At 39.9% G+C, this 23,795-nt stretch overlaps 1 protein-coding gene across 9 annotated transcripts in view; it reads left to right on the top strand.

Moving 5' to 3' along the window:
* CASR (calcium sensing receptor) overlaps positions 1 to 23,795 on the top strand; it is a 92,048-nt gene that overhangs the window by 56,039 nt on the left and 12,214 nt on the right. For all 9 annotated transcript variants that reach the window (XM_025475536.3, XM_025475508.3, XM_025475547.3 and 6 more), the window contains 3 exons: positions 8,998 to 9,425; positions 11,824 to 12,130; positions 15,554 to 16,438. In XM_025475536.3, the coding sequence (XP_025331321.1) occupies positions 9,241 to 9,425; positions 11,824 to 12,130; positions 15,554 to 16,438 (1,377 nt within the window). In that variant the 5' untranslated portion in view covers positions 8,998 to 9,240. The remainder of the gene's footprint in view (positions 1 to 8,997; positions 9,426 to 11,823; positions 12,131 to 15,553; positions 16,439 to 23,795) is intronic.

Consider the following 23,795-nt stretch of genomic DNA (forward strand, 5'->3'; position numbering starts at 1 on the left):
TTAAAACAGGGTGCTACTGAGGCACGTGCACTGGCTTGGTTGGTTAAGAGTCCAAATCTTGATCTCAGCTTCAGTCTTGATCTCAGGGTCGTGAGTTCAAGCCCCTTGTTGTAGCCCAGCATGAAGCCTACGTAAAAAAAATTACAAAACACAAAAACAGGGTGCTACTGCCACTGCCATAAAAATACCACTGCCATAAAAATAGCTGTACAGACAAGAATAGAATAGATAAAGGTGGCATCCTAAACCACAGAAGCAAAGATGGGCTATTTAATTCATTATTTTAAGATAAGCTTTTTGATAAATGTTGCTGGCACAACTAGGCAGCCACTTGAAAACAAAGTAAAATCAGATCCATATCTCATACCATACACAAAAATAAACTGTTTACACTGACCAGGAAACTAAAAGTAAAAAAAAAAAAAAAAAAAAAAAGGAAAATAAGTTAATAGAGTGGAAAGAAATACAGTGAGCTCCTCATAAACTCAGTGTAGGGAAAAGTTTTCTAACATTAACTCAAAATCCAGGGGCAATAAGGGAAATAATTCATAAATCTGACTACATAAAAATTTTTTTTTAAGTTGCATGGTAAAATAAAATCAAAGAACCACCAAATTAAAGAAAAAAAAAAAAGAACCACCAAATTAGATGAAGATATTTGTAGCATATATCACAGTTTAAGGGCTAATATATATAATATATGAAGAACTCGTAAAATTTGAAGAGAAAAAGTGCAAAACTTTGCTAGGATAATGGGAAAGATACATGAAGAGAAAAAAATTTAATAAATAAAAGATAAATAACTTAATAAGTAAAAATAGGGCAGGCAGCGACCAATGGTGAGGATGTATCACCAACCAAGGATTCTGATTAATCCAACTCTGTGCACCTAAGGGCCAGTTAAAACTCCAGGAATTCCCATAATAGGTTTTATGCTGAAAATGAAAGTAAGTTTAGTCTCCTATAAACCTAAAATGCTCCTACTAAGACACACTGACAAATTGGGGGGGTGAGGGGGTGGGAGGGGGAAGAAAATGATTTCCCTTCCCTTTCATTGCTGAATCTCACAGTTTGTTTCCATGACTTCGGAATTCCAGGGCCTACACACCTGATAAAAATGGCCACCATGATCCAAATATTGTTGTGTCAAAAGGTTTCAGTGTGAACTAGTTCTGCTTCTCAGGTGCCTTCTACCTCTACAATTCTATATTTTCGATTAATGACCTGGTCTCCCCAAACAATCCATTTAAATCTACCCATTCAGTTACTGAGGCAAGAATGGCTTTCCCAGGCCCCTTCCTCCTAACTGCAGAGGGAGTTTTATCTGGGGACACTTCTTACTCCCCATAGCAAAACCCCAGAGAGGTGTTCGGTTTTGTGTTTCTATCCCTAGCATTGCTTATAAAAATGAAAGATTTAATAGGATGACGAAACAGGGGAGAAATAAGCATAGGAAGAAAAAGAGATACACTGAGTAATGTTAGAACACACACATGCACTTTGGTTTCTATATTATCTAGAGCTGGGCCTCAAATTTGGTTTCAGCTTCCTACCAGTCAGAGCGGAGAAGGAAACAGAGGAAAGAGAAATTCACAATGTCCCTAAAACAATTGGGGCCAGTTTTTCCAAAGACCAGCATTTCCATTTGCTTAGAGCTGGGTCCCAGCAGTGTGTCGCAACAGACTGCTTCTAACCAGCCCGTGAGAACCAAGGGTTCAATAGCAAGGATTTTTGCAAGTTGGTAGCTTGAAATCTGCCATAGTGGGAATATTCGGCAAACACTACAAAGCAGGCCATTTTTTCTTTCCTTATTTTTTTTCCCTTTTCTCTTTCTCTGTTTTATTTTTGCCTCCAGAGAGCCAGGTTACCAGTACACCACTGCATGTTCCAAAGGTCCTTCCAGGGGAACACTACTCTAGGCCAGAGTTGCTGCAAGTGGCAGGGAGGAAGGCTTGGTGTAGAAGCTTTCTGAGTCCCGCGCAAACATCCTGCAGGAGAGGGGAGCAGAACATAGATGCCCAAGATCAGAGAATGAACGCAGTCTGCGTCAGCATCAGCTACCCCCACCTCCTCAGTCCTTCCTTCTTTCCAATCCTACCCTTTGGGATTTCATTCCTGGGATTACAAGAAACGCTATGCCCAGTGGGGGACGGACATACCTCCCCATTCAAAAATGCATCCAGAGAGACTTGGGGAGGCTTCGGTGAAGGACTTAATGCTTTCCACGAGGTTAACCCTCCCAAGCCTGTGTTTCACAGCATTGTTAGCAAGAGTCCCATGCGGAAATAAATTTGGGGATGAGTGGGTTATAGTGACCATCACTGCAGGACTTCTCAGAGACTTTGGGAGGCAAATGTACATCAATTCCCAAACTTATTTTACCCGAGGAGACTGTAGTAGCACATCTTGGGACCCCAGACTGAAAAACACCACCCTGGCTAATCAGGGCTCCTTACAGTATGGAAAGGTAATACCAAGACATTATTCTACAGAATTAATTTTTCATGTAGCCCTTGAAGCTCTGGCATTTTTCTTTATAAAAACAGGAGCTGCGTCTCTTTGCTTTTCACCTGAACCATTTCATTAAGTCCATAGGTGTCGGGACGCCTGGGTGGCTCAGCAGTTGAGCGTCTGCCTTTGGCTCAGGGCGTGATCCCAGGGTCCCGGGATCGAGTCCCACATCCGGCTTCCTGCGTGGAGCCTGCTTCTCCCTCTGCCTGTGTCTCTGATGAATAAATAAATAAAACCTTAAAAAAAAAAAAAAAGTCCATAGGTGTCCACACATCCATCAGCAGAGCTTACATAAGGCATGAAGGGAATCATTTCAGGACAAGAAATTTCTTAATTCGTGGCCTATGTCCCCAGGAACTTGCTCCATCCTGTTGTGGAAGCCAGGCAATGTTCAAGCCCAAAGCCAGCACACATTTCAACCCATAAGGTTCTGTGGCAGAGAGGGGTGCCTGGGCAGCTCAGCGGTTGAGCGTCTGCCTTGGACTCAGGGTGTGATCCCTGGTCCTGGGATCCTTGAGTCCCATATGGAGCTCCCCTGTGGGGAGCTTGCTTCTCCCTCTGCCTTTGTCTCTGCCTCTCTCCCTAAATAAAATCTTTAAATAAAAGAAAAAAGATTCTACAGCAGAGAATGAGCATTTCTCATCATTTTTCAACCCTGAAATTTTCACCTTCCCTCAATCCTCATTCTACTTCTTTCTTCTCTTTTTTTTCCTTCTTGAGGTAGCTTCACAAACTCCTAAGATGGTTTATTGTGATATGGGGAGCCCATGTATATGTTCATTCACGTAATCATTTATGGAGCCCCCCCCTGGGTTCTGGGCCAAGAACCAGGCCACGGGACAGACCAGGCCATGTTGTCAAGGAGCTCATGGTAAACAGGAATGAATGTTCATTTCCTCTCCTACTTACCTCCTTTATTTGCCTTGTGTTGGCTCTTTCTCCCCATTTTGCTTGACTCCCCCTGCTGCTCCTCCCCACTCTCGTTCATCTTTTCTCCTCCCTTCCTTGATAGCTTTTTCCAATGCCTAACAGGAACCCAGCTCAGCTGGTTTTTATCACGCTCCTGTCCTTGCATTTTTCCGACTCAATTAAGCCATTACCAGGGCTAAATGAGGCATGGACTCTCCAAAAGTCACACCTGTTGTCAGGGAGATGGAGGGTAAAAACTGTGCAGCTGGCGGGGGGAACAGCAGGCAGGGCTGGAGGGAGGCAGCCGAGTGTGACTCTGGAGTTTGTGTTCCCCCAGTGCTGAAAGAGAGCCCTCATTTTTAAGCAAGATGTCCCTTGCTTTAACACAGAAGGAATGAAGTCTGACACAGAACTGGGAATGGTCACATTAATGATGGCAGATAAGATGTCCTTAATTCTTGAGCAAATGCACACCAGGTGTGCATAAAAACCCACATTGTGGATGTGTCCTCAGCAAGAGGTAAAGAAAGCTGTAACCAGAGCCAGGTACACGGATTTTGTGATTATTGGTTGAACTTTCTCAGGTTTTTCCCTAGTCACCCTCATTAAAATATACACATTTCACCTTTCTGCCACGGTGGCTTCAGGCCTTATTGTTAGTTGTCTTTATGATCAGTATGACAAAAGAGGACAAAGATTATAGTATAATAAATCACAGACAAATCAATGTACTCACTCTATGTAGATAGATGATTTCTACTGGAAATCAATTTTGGTTTCATAACCGCCTTTTTTCTAGGCAACCTAGAATTTTTATTTCTGCAGCCTACGGATCAAGAAATTGCAGTTTTTGAGCTTGCCATGCCTCGTATTTACTGAGTGTTTTGGTTTTTGGTTTTTGGTTTTTGTTGGGTCTTTGTTTTTGTTTTTTAACTGAGTGGTCCTATGTTCAGAAGATCTATGCTTCAGTTTTCTCTAGTTGAAATGTAGGTAAAATCATTCTTCTCTAGAGTTACACAATTTCTGGAAATGTTAAAGCCAAGGGGCAAGAGCCAGGGTGGTTTTTACTTTGATGGAAATTGAAATGTGGCAATGTTGCCTTCTAATCTCGCCCTTCTATCCTCTGGTAATTCACCCTCGACTCTGGAACATTTGGGACAAATGCAAGTTCAGCAGATATTGAGCGCCTTTCAGTACCAGGTTCCATGTTCAGTGCTGGGAATGCAACTTTAATCAGGATGAAGACCCTCCCCTCAGGAACCTTTGGTCTTGTGGGATGACCCCTTTTCTGTTTTCTCCTACAGTTGCCCAAAAAAGCCCCTGGTTTTTACTGGTCATGCTTCATTCATTCATTCAGCAGATACTTGTGGAGCACATACTAAGTTCTAGGCATTGTGCTGGGTGCCAAGCTACAGTGATGAGAAGAGACAAGCCATACCCTCAGGAAGCTTCTGGTCCCCACTTTGTTGGGGGGTTTTTATACAGACATAATTATTTTTTTCCTTCCTGTTTTAGGTACAAATATATTGCTTGTTTTTCTTTTATTTAAATTCATTTTGCCAGCATATAGTATAACACCCAGTGCTCATCACATCATGTGGTCCCCACTTTGAATTAATTCTCCTGGCAGTATTTCCTCCTGTACTCTCTCAACACCTACTTCATGCCTCCTTCTAGCACTTGCATCATTCTACTTAGAATACATATCTCTGTCTCCTTTTAAACCATGAGCATCTTGGAGGCAGCAATCTCAACTTTCTCTCCTGGGTACCTTGCACTCCCTAGTGTCTAACACATATGGGGAGCTCAATGAATGTTTTTGGATGAACAAATGATTGCAGATGAATTTGCAAATTAATTAACCTATGGAGCCATAGACCAGTCTGCCCTGACCTGCCATCCCACATCTCTTGGATTAGGAAGGAACTCAGTGATCGGTCATCTGTTAGTACTAAAACACTCCTCATGATTTCAAGGGCTTTCTAAACATAAAACCAGCTGGTACACGGGTCATTTCTTCTTCCAAATATATCTGCCATTGAGATAAAGAACAAATACTAGCTTTAGCTTGTGTTTACAATACTTTTTTGCAGGAGGACAAACATGATTATATATGATTTAAATGAAATGAACTTATAGTAAGGAAAACAAATGAGTTTACTTGTGACTTTTGGATAGATACTTGATATAGCTACAGTAAGACGAAATATAATAATGACTTAAACTGCTAGAAGCTTTTTTATCTTTCGTGTAAGAGCCCAGAAACAGTCTGATACGGAGGTTCTGCTCCATGAAATCATCAGGTCATGGTACCATCATTCCCTAAGATATGGTGCAGGGTTCAAGATGGGCTCCACCTGCCACATATACCTCCATGCAGCAGAATGAAGGTAGAGGGATGAAGGGACAAAGGATAAACACTAACTCTTAAGCAGTTTCTTGGAGGCTGTCACAGGCACTTCAGCTTACATCCCATTGACCACACATGATTATAAAGGAAGTTGGGGTGGAGGCTTTCATTTTGGATAACCACATGCCCAGCTAAAAATGATTTTAGTGTGGCATACAAGGAATACAGACATGAGGGATACGATCAGATGTCTCTACTGCAGATACTGCAACTGAAGTGTTAGTGATTATTCAAGAACTTTTGTATTCTCATTACTGCAAGCTGAGGTCACATTGATGAACTCCAATTGTTAATCCACTGTGCTATGATCACACTTGGTACTGCCCTGATTGTCCTTATCAATGACAGCATGAGTGAGGTAGAAGGAAAAGAAAGCTTTTGCAATAAGGAAACAGGGAGGCAGTGGGAGTCTGGGTAAGGCGGTGGCAACAGCAATCAAAAGGAGAAGGCAGGGTGGAGAGAGATGGTAGATTCAGCAGGACAAAGTGATTGGATATTGGAGGAAAGAGAGAGAGAGGATCGAGAATGATTCAGCTTTAAAGCAAATTAGGCCCTCGTAATTGGGCTAAAAAGGGTGGTTTGGAGACTGCATTAAACTGGTGGAGTTAACTGCTGCAAATTGACCTGAAATCTCTCCTTGATCTATTACTTCTTGCCATGAATTTTCTCTTGAATGGACTAATGAAGTTAATAAACTTCTCCAAGTAGTTAATCTTTGACAGGAAAAATTTAACAGGTCTTAGTGACCTACCTTAACCAGTCATAATGTTCCCTCTCCTAATTCAGTACCCTACTCGGGACTTCTTAAAATTCTGAGTTCTTGAGGCATTCTTAATTCAAGTGCCAGAATTTCTCACTTGAGTAAGCTGAATATATGGAGAATCTATTCCCCCACCTGGAAAGTGGAGTTGGTACTGCAGTTGTGAAATTTAAAAAAACACTGGATGTATAAAGGACCTGACACAACAAATGCTAAATGCCTGGTTCAATAATATGCAGGGAACATGCATATGTTTGTTACCTTTATATTTCCAGTCCTTAATACATGTACTTATTAAATGTGTGAATGAATGCATGACCAAGATCCAAGAAATGAAGCCAAAAATCTAAATGCAGAACTAGAGTCAGAGAACTACTCCAGGGTAGTTCTGGATGGATCATGGATGTTCAGACCTGAGGTCATGAATGGTCAGACATTATTAGAGACAATTCCATGAATGTTGAGTGTCTGTGGGGGTACTCCTTCCACGTGGGTCCCAGTATCCTCTGCTAGAATGATTGTTGGAGAAGGTGGGGTTCCTACAGGGCAAGAAACAGCATGTAACAATGATTAAGGGTTTGGGCTCTGGAATCAGACATTTATGCATATAATCATAATAAAATATGAAAAATCTCCCAACAGGAGAACTCCAAGATCCAAGATGTAAAAGATTATAATAGGTGGACCTGCCTAGTCTGAGGGTCCAGGGAAGGCCTCCTTGAAGAGTCCTGCAAGTTACTCACTGCACAATGAGGGATTAGTATGGGTGGAAATCCAAACTGTGCCTCACTCCCAAGCTGGATGCCTTAGTGCAGGGCTGTGTCTGGCCCATAGGAGTTCTTTTCTCCATTCACACAGAAGCCCCAGTTTGCCAAGCTATACCCACAGTCATGAGCATCTAAAAACTGAAAGATAAGTAGATGTGTTTCAAGCAAAGTTTGGGCCAGAGGGACCAAGGAGGGAGAAAAGCATGTGTGTGGCCTGGGATTTTACAAAGGCCTGGTGTACTTGAGGAACTGGTGGAATTTTGGTATAACTGGAGTGTGAAGTTCAAAGAGAAGACCACCAAGAGTAAAGTTGGATTGTGGCTAGCATTTTCTGGGAGTTTACTAGTTACACTATGTTAAGATCTCTCCATGCATTATTTTATTGAGATCACAGAAAAATGACTTTACCTAAGTCATATGTTAGAAAACAGTGAGACTATGATTCAAAGCCAGGTTTAACATCAGAGCCTGTGCTCCAAACCAGGTGTTTCATGGCATCCTAAGATTTGCAAAGATAGACTGCAAAGGGATAAAACTGAAGACAGGAATGCCTATTAGGCAATAGTTGCAGAAATCCAGATATGAAATGCTGGCAGACTTAAGATGGCCTCAGAAAAGGAAAGGAGAAGATGGATTCTAGAAATTTAGGAAGCAGAGTCTACCGGACTTGGTGATTGTTTGAATATGAAAGGCAATGATAGGAAGAGAGAGGAGTCTAGGATAACTCCTTATTTTGTGTCTTTGTAAATGGTACTTCATTTGCTGACATTAAAAAACAAGGAAGTAGCAACAAGTTTGGCAGGAAGGTGAGTTTAGAGCTTGTCAAGTTGGAAGCACGTGTGGGACATCCAGGTGGAGATGGCCAGATGACAGTTCAGTGCTGGCCCTGAACCTTAGGAGAAGCTGTATGGTTACCCAACATTTGACCTTGACCCAGAGAATGGGTGAGAGGGTGTAGAGTGAGAAGAACAAAGATTTCCCACTAGGATAATTGTGCTAAAGCAGAAGGACTTTTCCTTAGATCCAGCTGTTGAAACTTTTAAACATAATCTGACCTTTGATTTATCTGCATCCTTTATAAGAACTATTCCTCAAAGGTTTATAGAGTGTCATATTATAAACTGAAGCCAGAGATCTGTGATAAGAAGGTACAAAAAAGGGACGAATATAGATTAGGTGGCCTTTTTTGACATTTTTGATTGATTTAAAGCCAGATTTAAACTTAAATATGACTCATTCTGTATTTCTGTAAGAACATAGGCGCTGAATAAAATGTCATTTATATTATAATAATGCAAGGAACTGCTTCTACTAAGAAAATTCTGTGCATTATTCACACAGAAGAATGAATGGATTAAAATCCAACAACAGCATCAGTAGAGGCCTTAGCTTACCAATGACCTCTTTAAAATGTGGCCTCACAACTGAACACAGTCCTTCTCCAATATGGGCAAGTAAAGTTTTCTGTATCTTACATGAAGTGCTATAAAAATGAGACTCTAAGTCATGGCTTCCCCTCTTGCTACTCCTCAGCCTCTCTAAATGGAAATTCTAAGCCATGTCAGTTGCATGCAGTCATCATAACAAGATGGGACTTAGGCTTAGCTGAATTCATTCATTTTGTCTCTCTTTTCTTTTAGAAAGCATCACAGACACTCTTTACACAATGTGGCTTCTAAAGACTCAAGGACCACCCACCTTACTAGTCTACGATGGCAAAGGCAAAAATGGATATTCAAACATCACAGCTTCCATTCCGTTATTAATCATTCTGTAGACATGTGCCCCCACTATAGGAAGTGAACTGCACTAAGGGGGAAAGTTCCAGCAACCCCCAAACCACCAGCACTCTTGTCTCTCCCCCTAAGAGAGAAGGCATCACTATGGCATTTCACAGCTGCTCTTTGATCCTCTTGGCAATCACCTGGTGCACTTCTGCCTATGGGCCTGACCAACGAGCCCAGAAGAAAGGGGACATTATCCTTGGGGGGCTCTTTCCTATTCATTTTGGAGTAGCAGCCAAAGATCAAGATCTAAAGTCAAGGCCGGAGTCTGTGGAATGTATCAGGTAAGGAAAGGACCCAAGTCATAGGGTCTCTTGTCTTCTGGTGGTTGTAGAAAAACTCTACCAAACCCAAAGTAATTTATTCAAAGTTGGTTCTCTCTCAAAAAAAAAAAAAAAAAAAAAAAAAAAAAAAAGTTGGTTCTCTCTTTTCAAAAATGGTGATTGGTAGTCATGCTGAAATTATTCTACTCCCCTTTTTAAAAGAAATTTTTCAAAAAGTAAAATGTCAAAGATACTGAGTAGAAGAATCCATGGCCTATTGGGAGTATGTGTCTGGTCACATGGTAACTGAATCATCATTGTTCACCTGGCAGCAGTGTTGCCTAATGAAAGACTAAGTACCTAGAAGGAAATTTGTTTTAGGTCTTGCAAATCTGAGTAGTAAAATCTCCCATTTACCTTAAGTGCTCTGAGTGTTGAGTGTTGGCTGAGTGTTGGATTTCTGCAACTATTGCCTAATAGGCATTCCTGTCTTCAGTTTTATCCCTTTGCATGAGTGTTGGCTGAGTGTTGAGTGTTGAGTGTTGGCTGCCTCACTCTCATTTTTTCCAAAAAAAGGATTTTAGGGTCGAAAGAAACCTCAGTGGTTGGCATAACCCATGCACCTTCAAAATGCAACCCACAATATTTTGGAGGTCTTTCTTCTAAAAAGCCAAAATCCTCCTACCCAAAACAGAATACACCTAACACCAATGGAGAAAACACAGAATTAATCTAAGTCTCTCACTGAACTCTCTCTTCAGCAATTGGAAGACAGCTAACATGTCCCATTGAATCACTTATTTTCCAGGCCTGAGTCTTGGTTTTCTGAACAATTACTTCATGACATGATTTCCAGACACTTCACCATTCTCATCGCCCTTCATCTAATGCTCCCTAATTTATCACGACTCTCCTAGAATATGGCATCTAGAATTAGGCACAATTCCATCAAACAAGATCTGACTTCTGCAGAGTAGAATGGACCATGTATCACCTCCTTTCACAAAGATATCAGAGACCATGACTGTACCCCAAGTCTTTACCCAACTTCTAAGAGAAAATACCACTTTCTCTCTGAGACTTGCAACATTCGGAAGGGATCCGGCACTTTTTCTGCTCTTCTTGATTGCTGGAAAATGAAAATGAAAACTAATTGCTCCAACAAAACGATTTCCGTTCATGTTCGAATTTGGAAAATTAGATAACATTTTTACATTTTTCTCATGAATACAGAAAACTAAGTACAGAATTTCAGTTAGGCTAATTATATCCCCTCACACATCCCATGTGGACAGGTGCCCTACTGAACAGAATTGCACATGTGCTACGTATATTCCTAAGATCAAGCAAGAAGCCCCGAAATACTATAATTTTAAGTTATGTTAAAGAAAGATAGTAAAATCAGATAAGTATTTTATGTAAAGAAATATTCTATAACCTCTCTTAACTTTTCAGGGTTAAAACAAATAGCTAAACAAAAAAGTGATGGATAAAGAAAATGACTAAGAGAAAACACATTAAAAGTTAAAAACCTACACAATAGAGTGGAGTATAGCAAATTGTATTTCTTACCTCCTGTCATTGAGTTCAAGTAACCTACCACATAAAGAAAAAGCCTGTGGAGTTATTACATTTCCCCCTTTGGGGACTGACACACTGATTCAACACACTTACCTAGTCCTCGCTCTGAGCCAGATCCTGGGAGAGTGAAAACTAAGTCACTAACCCTACTTCTCTTTGTTTAATCTGCTTGATATTTATTTAAAATAATGTTCTTTGGAAAGCAATGCACGCTCATTTTTTATAACAGATTATATAAATAAACCAAAAGCCCATTTATAAAACCCATCACTCCACCACCCCGAAATAACCCCCAAAAACAGCCTTCCTACAAATGTTCGTTAGTTTACAAAGATGAGATCTATCATTTCCCTTTCCCCTTTGACCTCTAGTAATGTCATAATCTAAATTTGTGACTCTGCAAATCTGAAGTTACTTCTAGGCTCCCACCTATTAAAAATCCTAATCTTCTTTATATTTTCCCTAATCCTTTTTTTAAAATCTCTGTATTATTTTTAATACTTCATATCAGCAACTTCAAACTCTTTGCTGGATGAAACAGATACAAATTATTCATTCTATTCTAATAACAACCTTTGTGCTATCATTGCTCCTTCTATGTAAGGCACCAGGCTGAGAATTTTGCATAATTATCTCAGGTTCACAGCCACCATATGAGGTAAGCATTGTCCCCATGTTACAATGCTTGACCATTGTCCCCATTGTCTGAGTCTCAAAGAACACACCACGAAACCAAAGAGTAACAGAGCCATGATTCAAACCCAGCCTTGCTCAGTCCCCATCCTCAAGCGATTGATGAGAAAGCTTCCCATTTCCTTCCATTTCTTCTTTCTTCCAGGTACAATTTCCGCGGGTTTCGTTGGTTACAAGCAATGATATTTGCCATCGAGGAAATAAACAGCAGCCCAGCCCTTCTTCCAAACATGACACTGGGATACAGAATATTTGACACTTGCAACACCGTTTCTAAAGCCTTGGAGGCCACTCTGAGTTTTGTGGCACAGAATAAAATTGATTCTCTGAACCTTGACGAGTTCTGCAACTGCTCAGAGCATATCCCCTCTACTATCGCTGTGGTGGGAGCAACTGGCTCGGGCATCTCCACGGCTGTGGCAAACCTGCTGGGCCTCTTCTACATCCCCCAGGTACACAGGTCTTCTCAGATGGGGCAGCAGTGTAAACAGGAATCAGGACATAAGGACTGCCATGCCCAGTGTCCCTACAGCTTGCTGTTTTCCTACCTCTGGCTTTACATTAGCATAAAAGACCTTTAAATTAGTCAGGGCACTGTATCATGACCATTTGGGATTTCTGAGACTCCAGCATCAACCATGTCAACTAAACCTTCACAACTCTTCCAAAATTCTTTTAAGTATACTGTATATAGAACTTTGTCTTTTTTATCAAAGTGTTCAGTCATTTACTTTCCACTCCCTTCCTTTATTTAATAAATGGCCGTCCTTCTGACTTTACTAAAAGGAATGAAACCATATGATGTAAACCCCACCTTTCAACTCAAAATATCTGTCCCTAGTCCTATTCCCTTAAAAGTCTGCCTATCTTCTGGTTGAAAGTTTAGCTCAGGGGGAAGCGGAGTATACTTTCTCACAGAACAGGAACTTAATCATTGTCTTGCATGTTCTAGAAATGGAAAAAATTCTGTTTCATTCAACAAATATTTATAGAGCATATATGAATCAATAGTGTCCATCCTGCAGGAATTCAACCCAGGTGAGGAGATGTCTCAAATACTAGTAAACAGTTCACTGAAACAAGTGTTTTGATGAACATTTGTTCAAAGTTGCATATTTTTCCCCTATGAAGTAAAGCTTTTTTCATGTTAATATTCATAGATATATGACATCATTTTTATAATAGTGAAAAATTGGAAACAACCTAAATGTCCATTGAGGGGAGAATCGGCTCAATTTTGAACATCCTTTATATCAATTTTTAAATTATGAATCACAATTGAATTTATCTTTTTCAGTGTCTAATATTTCAAATTTGTAGGAGCACCTTTGAGAAATTCACATTTATATGTTGGGAGTCTCCATTTCCTTGGTGGTAGACATTATCGTTTTATATGCATGTGGCAACTAAAAAAGTCTTGTCATCATTTCCCGAATCTTTACTTCAGGGAATTAAAGGTATTTCCCATGGGGAAGCCCTGGCTCTATAACTTTTATGCAAGATGATCTAACAATGCCCCTATCAGTAAATGTGTTGGGCAATATGCAAATATGCATCTTATGAATTTGGCATATTGTACAGTATTTTTTTTAAATACACTGTTAAAGTAAGTTGTTGTAGCCAAGAGGCACAAGATATAATTGCCACCAAGTAAATAAAGAACCAAAAGTAAAGGTTTTGATTCTTTGTGGTTTGGATGAAAGACAAGGTTAAGCTAAATTCGAATTATAAAAGTGTTGTGAAGGCTATAATAATTCTCAGTCAAAACATTGTTGAGTGTATCTACAGCAGTGGTTCTCTGCTGTGACTGCAAGTTGGAATCACACGGGGAGCTTTAAAAATACTGATGTTTGGGTCTCTTACCCCGGAGATCCTGGTGTTTTGTTTGGTTTTTCATTTGTTTTTATTTAAGTTCGATTTGCCAACATATAGTATAACACCAGTGCTCATCTCATCTAGTGCCCTCCTTGGTGCCGGACACCCAGTCACCCCATCCCCAACCCCCCACCCCCTCCCACCTCCCCTACCACAACCCTTTGTTTGTTTCCCAGAGTTAGGAGTCTCTCATGGTTTGTCTTCCTCTCTAATTTTTCCCACTCAGTTCCCCTCCTTCCCCTTATAATCCCTTTCATTATTTTTTATATTCCCCATATGAGTGAAACGGAGATCCTGTTTTCATTGATATGAGATGCAGTCTGGGTGGCAGTTTTGAAAGCTCCCAAGGTAATCCTAATATGCAGCAGAGTTGGCAGCCACTGCTGTGCAGGGTAGGGGCAAGGCCCAGGGGTATTTCTTATGCCACTCATGCCATCAAGTGGACAGAATAAGCAGCCCAGCAGGACAGTTGTGGTTAGAAGTTTTCTGAATCATTCATAAAATTCTTCCCTCTTACAATAACAAAAGTTTTGTGTATTTTTAAGGGTTTTTTGTTTTGTTCTGCTTTGTTTGTTGGTTGGGAGGACAGATAATGAGGTAGTATTTATCCCCATGTTTCTAGTTGTTTTTTTTTTAACTGGACAACTATTATAAATGCATTTTAAGAGAAACATATCCATAGTAGATATATATGTGTGTAACTTTAATCCTTTAAAAATGCTTTCAGCCCATTTTTCCAAAGAAGTAGTAAGCAATAATGGATGAATTTACAAAATGCCCAAGTAGGTTTTTCATTTGCAAAAATATGATTCAGAAGCCTGTTGTCTGGGTCTGCAAATAGAGCTCTGTTAAAACAATAACATTTCAACAAATTACTTAATCAACTACCTACACCTCATGAACTCTCATAACAGCAAGGGGCTTATTCTGATAAAAGAAAAAAGTCAATTTCATATTGTAACTTTCAAAATCAAAGCTTTTATCAGAAAAATCATGCTCTTTAGCAAAGTTGGCCTAGAGGTGGTAGAAAGGGAAGGGCAGAGGGAGAGGAAGGGGGAGAGAGAGAATGTGAAGCAGGCACCATGCTCAGCACAGAGCCAAATGCAGGGCTTGATCTCACAACCCTGATATCATGACCTGAACCGAAATCCAGAATCAGGCACTCAACTGACTGAGCCACCCTGGTGCCCTGGCCCTGATCTTTCATACACCAATGTCTTTCATGTTTTTGATGTAGAAACTATTCATTGATAAGAAGGAATACATTGGAAAATTCATTTTAAAACGCTGAACATAGAAAACTAATTGTTTTAACTGGTGAGAAATATTAAAAATACATCCCCCCCCCAATTTTTTCAACTGTGTTTCCTTTAAAATCTGTCTAGAAAACTGGAAAACAAGAACTATTAAACGCTGTTTCATTACCAAGAGAGGGAATAAATGGAAACTGGAAGAGAGAAACTAGGCAAAAATAGGAAAGAGGACCCTTCAGGCTTCTCTGAAGAACCTTTGGTTTATAACCCATAGGGAACCTGATTCCTTCCAGAAGTGAGTCATGGACAAAGTGTTCGTCATAGTATAGGGGAAGCTAAAACATTTAGGTTAGAACGTGAACCTAACGGGAAAAAGATGTGTCCATAGATATAACCAATGAGGCAGCACAGGGGAAGTTGGGAACAACTATGGAACAGTGTAGAAGGCTCTCCTTGAAAGAACAAGTAGATTCTACTATTGTTGGGTTGACTTTACAGCCAGACCCATTTCTGAAGGTTGTACTGTGAAGAATCACCCACTGAGAACTAGAACGTTCCCTCAAAGACTGACAGATGTTGAGTGCTCACACTGGAGAGGAACAGGTTCTGGCTGTCTTCACCCTTTCATCCCATCTGCAGTGAACAGCATGTTTTGATAAATTAAATTAATGAATGCTCAAAAAACCACGTCCACACAGCCTCACTCACTGGAATCTCACTCACTCATTCATCCTGTGTTCTTTCCAGGTCAGCTATGCCTCCTCCAGCAGACTCCTCAGCAATAAGAATCAGTTCAAGTCCTTCCTCCGTACCATCCCCAATGATGAACACCAGGCCACTGCCATGGCAGACATTATTGAGTATTTCCGCTGGAACTGGGTGGGCACCATTGCAGCTGATGATGACTACGGCCGGCCAGGGATTGAGAAGTTCCGAGAGGAAGCAGAGGAGAGGGACATCTGCATCGACTTCAGTGAACTCATCTCCCAGTACTCTGATGAGGAAGAGATTCAGCAAGTGGTAGAGGTGATCCAGAATTCCACAGCCAAAGTCATTGTTGTTTTCTCCAGTGGCCCAGACCTTGAACCCCTCATCAAGGAGATCGTCCGGCGAAATATCACAGGAAGGATTTGGCTGGCCAGTGAGGCCTGGGCCAGCTCTTCCTTGATTGCCATGCCCGAGTACTTCCATGTGGTTGGAGGTACCATTGGATTTGCTTTGAAGGCTGGGCAGATCCCAGGTTTCCGGGAATTCCTGCAGAAAGTCCATCCCAGAAAGTCTGTCCACAACGGTTTTGCCAAGGAGTTTTGGGAAGAAACATTTAACTGCCACCTCCAAGAAGGTGCTAAAGGGCCTTTATCCATGGACACTTTCCTGAGAGGCCACGAAGAAGGTGGTGGCAGGATAAGCAACAGCTCCACTGCCTTCCGACCTCTTTGCACAGGAGATGAGAACATCAGTAGTGTGGAGACCCCTTATATGGATTATACACACTTACGGATATCCTACAACGTCTACTTAGCAGTCTATTCCATTGCTCATGCCCTGCAAGATATATATACATGCTTACCTGGGAGAGGGCTCTTCACCAACGGTTCCTGTGCTGATATTAAGAAGGTTGAGGCTTGGCAGGTACATCCTTCACTTAGATGGCAGTTCACTGTGTATTAAGGCAGAGTTGGGTGGATCCGGGCAAGACAGATAAAGTGGTTATCTCAAAAAGGCAATAGCTAAATGGTGTTGCTATATGTAGCTTTGGATTCAGATTGCCTTTTCAAATATCTGAGCATCTGACTCAGATATTTGATAAATTGATAGTCATTTAATTTGATTATCTGTTTAAACCCTTGGCTCAACTGTTCTTTAATCCAGTGGTTTAGAATACCTAGAGTATGACCCCAAAAGGTTTTTAAATATCCTGGAACAGATTTAATACTGTGTGGAGTATTTTTACAATGTTTAAATTACAGATATTGTTCCCTTATAACAAATATTTGTTGAGCACCCACTATATTCCATACACTGAGGGGCATACAACAAGAGTTCTTGTGTTTAGCCACTACTTTTACCATATCATTATTCACCCAATAAGCCAACTAATCTTAGGACACAAGCAAATCAAGGGCACAGGAAAAAAATTCTTCTTAAAAAGATTTGATATTGGATATTTCAAAAAGAAACACTGAAGTGTTTATCATAGAAAATAATTAGATGAAGGTGGAGTTCCTACACTCATTTTATAGTAGTCTTGTTTTGTATTTTTGAATTGAATTACATGTAAAAGAGACATCATAATCTTTTCATTTCATAGAACTTCTGAAGATAAAAGTCTGACCTGACTTAAATCCTACATAACTGTTCATGTCTTGCATAGTACCTTGATTTTTTTCAACGAAACCTTGTTCTACACTCTTTTTTATTTTCCTCAGTTCCAGACTGACCTATCAGGAGTGCATGTTCATTAGGGGGAGGGGATGGGGACGTTCCTGAATATGAGTTGAATGACCCAGCCTCCAGCTTCAGCTCTTGCATTTACTAGCTATATCATCTTTGGCAAGCTACTGCTTGAAGTCAGTCTCTTCATCTATAAAGTGGACCTAATATCTAGCCTACTTTCAACCCAAGATTCTTTTGAAGATGGAATGTGATGACATACATGAGAGCAATTTATAAATTCTCAAGCTCTAAATAGATGATTGTTACGGCAGTATTTCAGTATGCCTCTAAGCAATCATTTCAATTAAAAATGATAACTACAACAACTGTGTATGTAGAAGCCAGCTACCACAGACCCTTGGGAAAGGATAGCAAGAAACAAAGAATGTACAGTCTATGTTGTTAGTCATTTTAGAGACTCCCATGGGATCGAGAGTGACTGTCTAGGGTGGCAAAATGTGCCAGTGCCACAAGTACTTCTTAGCCCTTTGTGTGGGGAAAATCTCACTCAGGTGTCACTGTTGACTAAAGTTTCTCACCTCCATGAGATACTTAAAGTTTCCTTACTTGCAATGTACCACCCCCTTCCTACACCCTGGCAAAAATAAAAAAAGAGGAGTTCTAATGACAATTAAAAACAAAAAAGACTTCAGGAGCCATGATGATAAGGAATGGCGTTTTTAAAAGGAGGAATAAAAGGACAATCTTTCAGTAAACACTGTTGTCTTTCCTCCTTTCCCTTCCACATCCCTCGAAAGGAAGACTCCAGCCAGCTCTTGAAAAGCCTATAGGACCAGGGTGAGGTTGAAGGGGAAAGAGGCTTCCAGTGTGTAATTTGACAATTTTGTTCTTCAGTAGCTCCTCTCCAAACAAGGAGGTAAGATCCAGTGGGTCAAGACCAAAGCTTGGCATATGGGAAAAAGCTGCAAGAAGGAGGCTATAGTTAAGACTGGGACTTTTAGTTCCATATAGTAGAAAACCCAAACCAAATTGGCTTAAACAGAAGAAACTAGTGTTACTAGTAGCTCATAATGCTGAAAGTCATAGAAGTATTCCATACAAGTAGATGCTTTCATCTCCATCTCTGTTCCTTATCCCTGAGGGTTTGCAGTTTTTAGCCTCTACAGTAGCTTCAGGCTCATAAAATCTTTACTGTTGGGCTCTTACCTCCCAGAATCTTTTAACAAAGTCCCAGAAATCACATTGATTGACCAGTCCAGGATTACATATCCATCCTTGAAGCTAGGAGTGGAATCCTTTCAAACTATATAGACTAAGAGTAAGAGAGGGAGTGGATCCCTAAAGGGAAATCAGGATGCCATTACCAAAAGAAGCGAAAAAAAGAAAGAACCAAAGCAGCAGAAACGAACATCCACCACACAGACACCTCAGCTGACCCTAGTATAGGTTAAGGTGTGCCCTCCTGGCTCACACACAGTCTGGCACAATTCATCCAGGAGAGGAGACAGATAGGAAAATAGGGTTGAAGCTCTAGGGAGGAATAACATGTGGTCATTGGCCAAAATGCCCCATGTACTTGCTGTAAGTCTCCTTTAAGCCTCAGGAACCCAGGCAGTTTGGTGGGCATTCTGGAATTTAAGATATTGGACATGTCTCTCTCAGGAACTGGACCGACAATTATTCATTCTCATTATGAAGACCTACATGGAACCTTATCACCCATAAAGTATATATAATCTAATCCAAGTATCTCAGCCTGGAATTTGACCCCCACCTTCTCTCAATTCTCTTATAAGCCAACCTGCCTGGCACCTCTCCACAAAGCATCTGTGAGGTTTTGGCATAGCATTTTTGTTTAGATCATATCCCACACCTGAAAGGCCATCATTTTTGTCACCTGTATCCACTGTCCTGCCATGAAGTTTTAACTTTCTCAAAACCCACTTTCTCCTAGAGCTCTTTTCAAGTCATACTCCCACACACATTTTTATGACCACTCTTTCTTCCTCATTTTTGCTATTTAATACCCAACTTAAGCTTCCATAACTCTTCAGTTGGCTGAAATAGATTTTTATTAATTGAGCTTCTGGTTTAATTGGGTCAATCACAAGTTTTTTTTCTTTTGTTGACTTTTGCTCGCCCTAAAATGTGTCAATCCATTCATATGCCTTAAAGGTATCACTAACAGATACTTTATGAGCACGCAACACACAATTCCCTTCTGACCACCCTGGAGACCCCAAGTCCTTCTCCACTGCTCCTCAACTCTCTCTTCACTCTGATTTCTCCACTGTACTGTTCAGCACTGTGTTCAGAACATCTGACACGTGAGTATGTGTAGAATAAACGAAAGAAAGAATAGAAATCTAGTTGATTTGACCTGACAACTGGAGTCCTTTGCAGAGAAGTGTTCAACCCAACAACCCATCCTTGGACCAATCACTCTGGCCCAGGTACACTAGGCTCTGATTATATAAGCCTGTGTTACATGCAACAATCAGATTTGTATGGAACATCATGTGAACAAGTAAGTACAGAACCACCTTCTTCCTTTTCTCAGGATGATTGTGCATAAGGCATGCTTCCTACTTTCCCCCACAGTACACCAACCACTCACTAGTCAAAACATAGGTATGCATCACGACAGAACCATGGTGATAACTGTAGTCAAATGCAATTGATCTTTCCAGGAATTGCCAGTACTATTGGGATTTGGAGAGGGGGGGAATTAGGGTGAAAACCAAAAGAGATGGAAGGTAGATAAGAAAATATTGCTGAGGTTAAAGAAAGGAATTGGTCCTGGATCTTCCCAACACTCTTAGTACAGGAAGTGGGCAAGAAACAATAGTCTCCTTATGTGTGTAAACCATCCCTCATTCACCCCTGTGTAGATGAGGTGCTTTGTACATCCCATCCCATTTTCCCTCTGGGCTGTGATGCCATGTGTAAGATCTGGAGATCCTAGACAACAGTTGGGGGGGGGAGTGGTTTCTAGTCTCTGGTCTTTGGTTTATTTCAATTAACCATTAGAGTATGTGCTGAGAGGTGGTTCCCACTTATCCTTAAAATGAGCAACAACAGTTTGACTTTAAAATCCTTTGGAGGAAGTACCCTAAAAGGCCACAAGATGGAAATATTACCACATAAAAGATAGTATGTGACCATCTCAGTTGTGCATTTGTAAGTACTTGTCACTCTCTTACTATGTTTTTCTCAGTGTTGAGTTTTCTTTATGAAAAGAAAACTTTATGAGCCTGTCAGTTTCTTTGTCCGTATATCATCTTCTATGTTTAAGTCTTTCCATTAGCTGTTTTCCCTCTTCTTCACTTTCACTTATTCTTACTTTCCTCATATTTCTCCCCAAGTAAAACAATTTAGAAGTATATTTTACTGGATTGTAATCTGAAGTAAAAATTTTATATTTTTTAATGGCACTTTTAGACCCTTCTTTTAAAATTTCAAAAGAAGAGTTTTCTCGGGGATCCCCGGGTGGCTCAGTGGTTTGGCACCTGCCTTCGGCCCAGGGTGTGATCCTGGAGTCCCAGACTCAGGTCCCATGTCGGGCTTCCTGCATGGAGCCTGCTTCTCCCTCTGCCTGTGTCTCTGCCTCTTTCTCTCTCTGTGTGTCTTTCATGAATAAATAAATTTAAAAAAATATATTTTTAAAAGAAGAGTTTTCTCTCTGGGGGAAATACCTAAATTATTTTGTAATGTATGTTGTTCTTTGGTGGTCAATGATTATCAATTTAAAGATTCCCTATCATTGCTTTTATGGATGAAATAGTTTCCAACTCAAACTTCCCTGTTATGCAAGGTATTAATGTAGAAAATTAGGTGTTCAAATGCAAAACTTGAAAGTCAACATGCCGAAAGAAACATTAAAGCTATCTATAACTTAGAGATATGATTATTAATGGACAAGGTACAAATTTTGACTAGGAAAATTCAGGACTCATGATCTTATTTATACACCTGCTGTAAGGATGAAACCCTGTAATACTATGCAGGTTAAGATTTGAAGTAAGAACAAAAACAAAAGATATCATCTGTCCTTGAAGGATGGGCAGGATTTTTGGAAAGGGTTTATGCCTTGGAGAAAATGTCAAATGCAAAGGCAAATACCCAGTAACATAGGTAAATCCCCAAAACATCATGCTGAGCAGACTAAAAAAAAAAAAAAAAAAAAAAGTCATACTCCTCTATTATTATACTTATATGATATCTTTTCTCTAAAAATAGAAAGAAAACAGATCCAGAGTGGTCTAGGGCTCCAAGTCGAGGTGGGGACTAACTTAGAAGGGACATCGGGAATCTTTTGATAGTTGTGGTGGTTACACAGGCATATTTGCCAAAACTCAGAAATATACTCTTAATATAGGTATATTTTATCCTATGTAAACTATACTTCAATATAGTTGATTAAAAATGTAAAACAATGAAAAGTCCCTGGAGTGGGAAAGTTTAGGCCATGCATGGAGACAGATGTTGTTCAGTATAAACCACTTTTCCAATTAAGACCCTTTGTGTTGCCACAAGCATTAGACATGTCTCCACAATCCCATTCTAAAAATAAACCCATCTTCTCAACCTAATTTTTACACTAACCTGTTGCAACTAACAATAGACAATGTAATAGATAGACTATCTAGTCTGACTCCTACATCTGAATCGATAATATATAGTATAACGGTTGACAGTTTGGGCCCTACAGTCAAACTAACTAGATCTAAAACCCAATTGCTGCTAAATAGCTGTATGACCTTGGATGGTAACTTAATGTGCCTCTGTCTCACTTTCCTCACCTGAAAAATGGAGATCATGAAATGTGTAAGTTCATTTTATAAAGATGACATTATTAAAATGTATAAAGTGCTTAGGATACTTCCTATCCATAACAAGTGTTCAGTAAAATATTAGTCTTGAGTATTTTTCTTTTGTAGGTAAGGAAAGTAAGACCCAAAGACCCAAAGAAGCCAAAATGATTTGCCAAAGTCACATGTCTAGCCAGTAAGAAAGAAAGCCCACATCTGCCCCAGGGAGTCTGTTGCCTTGATAATACCAAGATTACTGTTTAAAAAAAAAAAAAAAAAAAGGCTGCATATCCGTTGTCCCTCTGGGCACATGCTTTCTAGCTCTTAAGTGGCTGTCGGGTCAGCCAGTGGTTTCATAGTGAAGACAGTGGTCCGTTGCCTTAAGTCTGAGTGATCACCAGAGGAACCAACTGTCCTGAAACTGATTTCGTGTACAGACACAAAGACAAAGTATGGTGTGCAAAGAAGTAAGAGTAGACACGACTGACTAAATTCGAGTATACCAAACATCTCTCTGTCCATCTTGAATATAATTGTATCTCTTGCCACTAAAAAAGTGCCTGTTTGGCCCACATTGGGTGCTTAATAAGTACTTGTTGAATGAACAAATAAAGAAAGAGAATGAGACAATGCTCCCTGAGGGAAGACAGGGGTTAAGTGGATAACAACAAAACAGTACAGAGACATAGGCACAGATAAGAGGAGGTGAGTGGTCTGAAAAAAAGCAGAAAATGCTCATGCAAAAAAAAAAAAAAAAAAAAAAAACTACAATAATTCTGACTTCATAAATTTGGGCTGAAACTTACCTCTTCATTACCAATGTGATAAATGATGGGGGAAAATACCACTTCAGTATTTTAAGAATTTTAAGAGTATGAAAGAAAAGAATATAAATAGGATTACTGAGACAGGAAGATACAGAAATCATTAAATTTTATTTTCATTTTTAATTGACATAGGCTTCCTAAGAATCTTATCAGGAACAGTCTTTTAGCCTAATTTATACTGATCGATATCCCTAAAAGGAGAAAGGAAACTTTTTTAAAAAAAATCTATTTTGGCATTTATTTATTTTTAAAAAGGGAAAGAGGCTGGTCCCTTCTGCAATTATTTTGAATTAATTTATTTCAACCAATTGAATAATTCTGGTTTTCTCTCTACTAAGGGACTGTCAGTCCCATATCTCAGGTATTGGCTGCTCCCTTCATCTTCTGGCATATTCCGTGGTCAATCATATATGCAACAGTTGTTTGGGGGAAATTACCCTTTTCTTCAGAACACTCCTAGCTATTATACCAACATTACTACATTATGGTGATTCCAACTTTCTTTTTCCACAGAAAGTGTGGTAGAAGTTTTATAATCCATTTTTTCCATGTCTTGAATGTTTACTCAGAAATAAATGTATGCCGGTAACCAAAAACATGATGTGCAAAACATAACTAGCTGCAGCTTTCTAAAAAGACCACAAAGGACTTATTCCCCCCAGAAAAAAAAATAAGGCTTTTTTTCCTTTATGAAGAGGTTAACAATTTTATTCTCTGAAAACTATAATTTGTCTAATATGACTTCCCTACTGCTCTTAAGTAACATCTTTTAGCACATTTTAAAGCAAATTCTAATCTTTCCCTGTCCACTTGTGTGCCATTTTTTGTTTACCTGTTTAAATCTGGAATGTTTTTCTTTTTAATTCAGAATATAGGAATTTAAGTTACAGTTTTATCTCAAAGGAGATAAAGGAGATATTGTGTTGGCCCTTAATCCTGTAGTATAATTTTAAG

This window comes from Canis lupus, chromosome 33 (assembly GCF_003254725.2).
Source record: "Canis lupus dingo isolate Sandy chromosome 33, ASM325472v2, whole genome shotgun sequence".
Taxonomy (NCBI): Eukaryota; Metazoa; Chordata; class Mammalia; order Carnivora; family Canidae; genus Canis; species Canis lupus.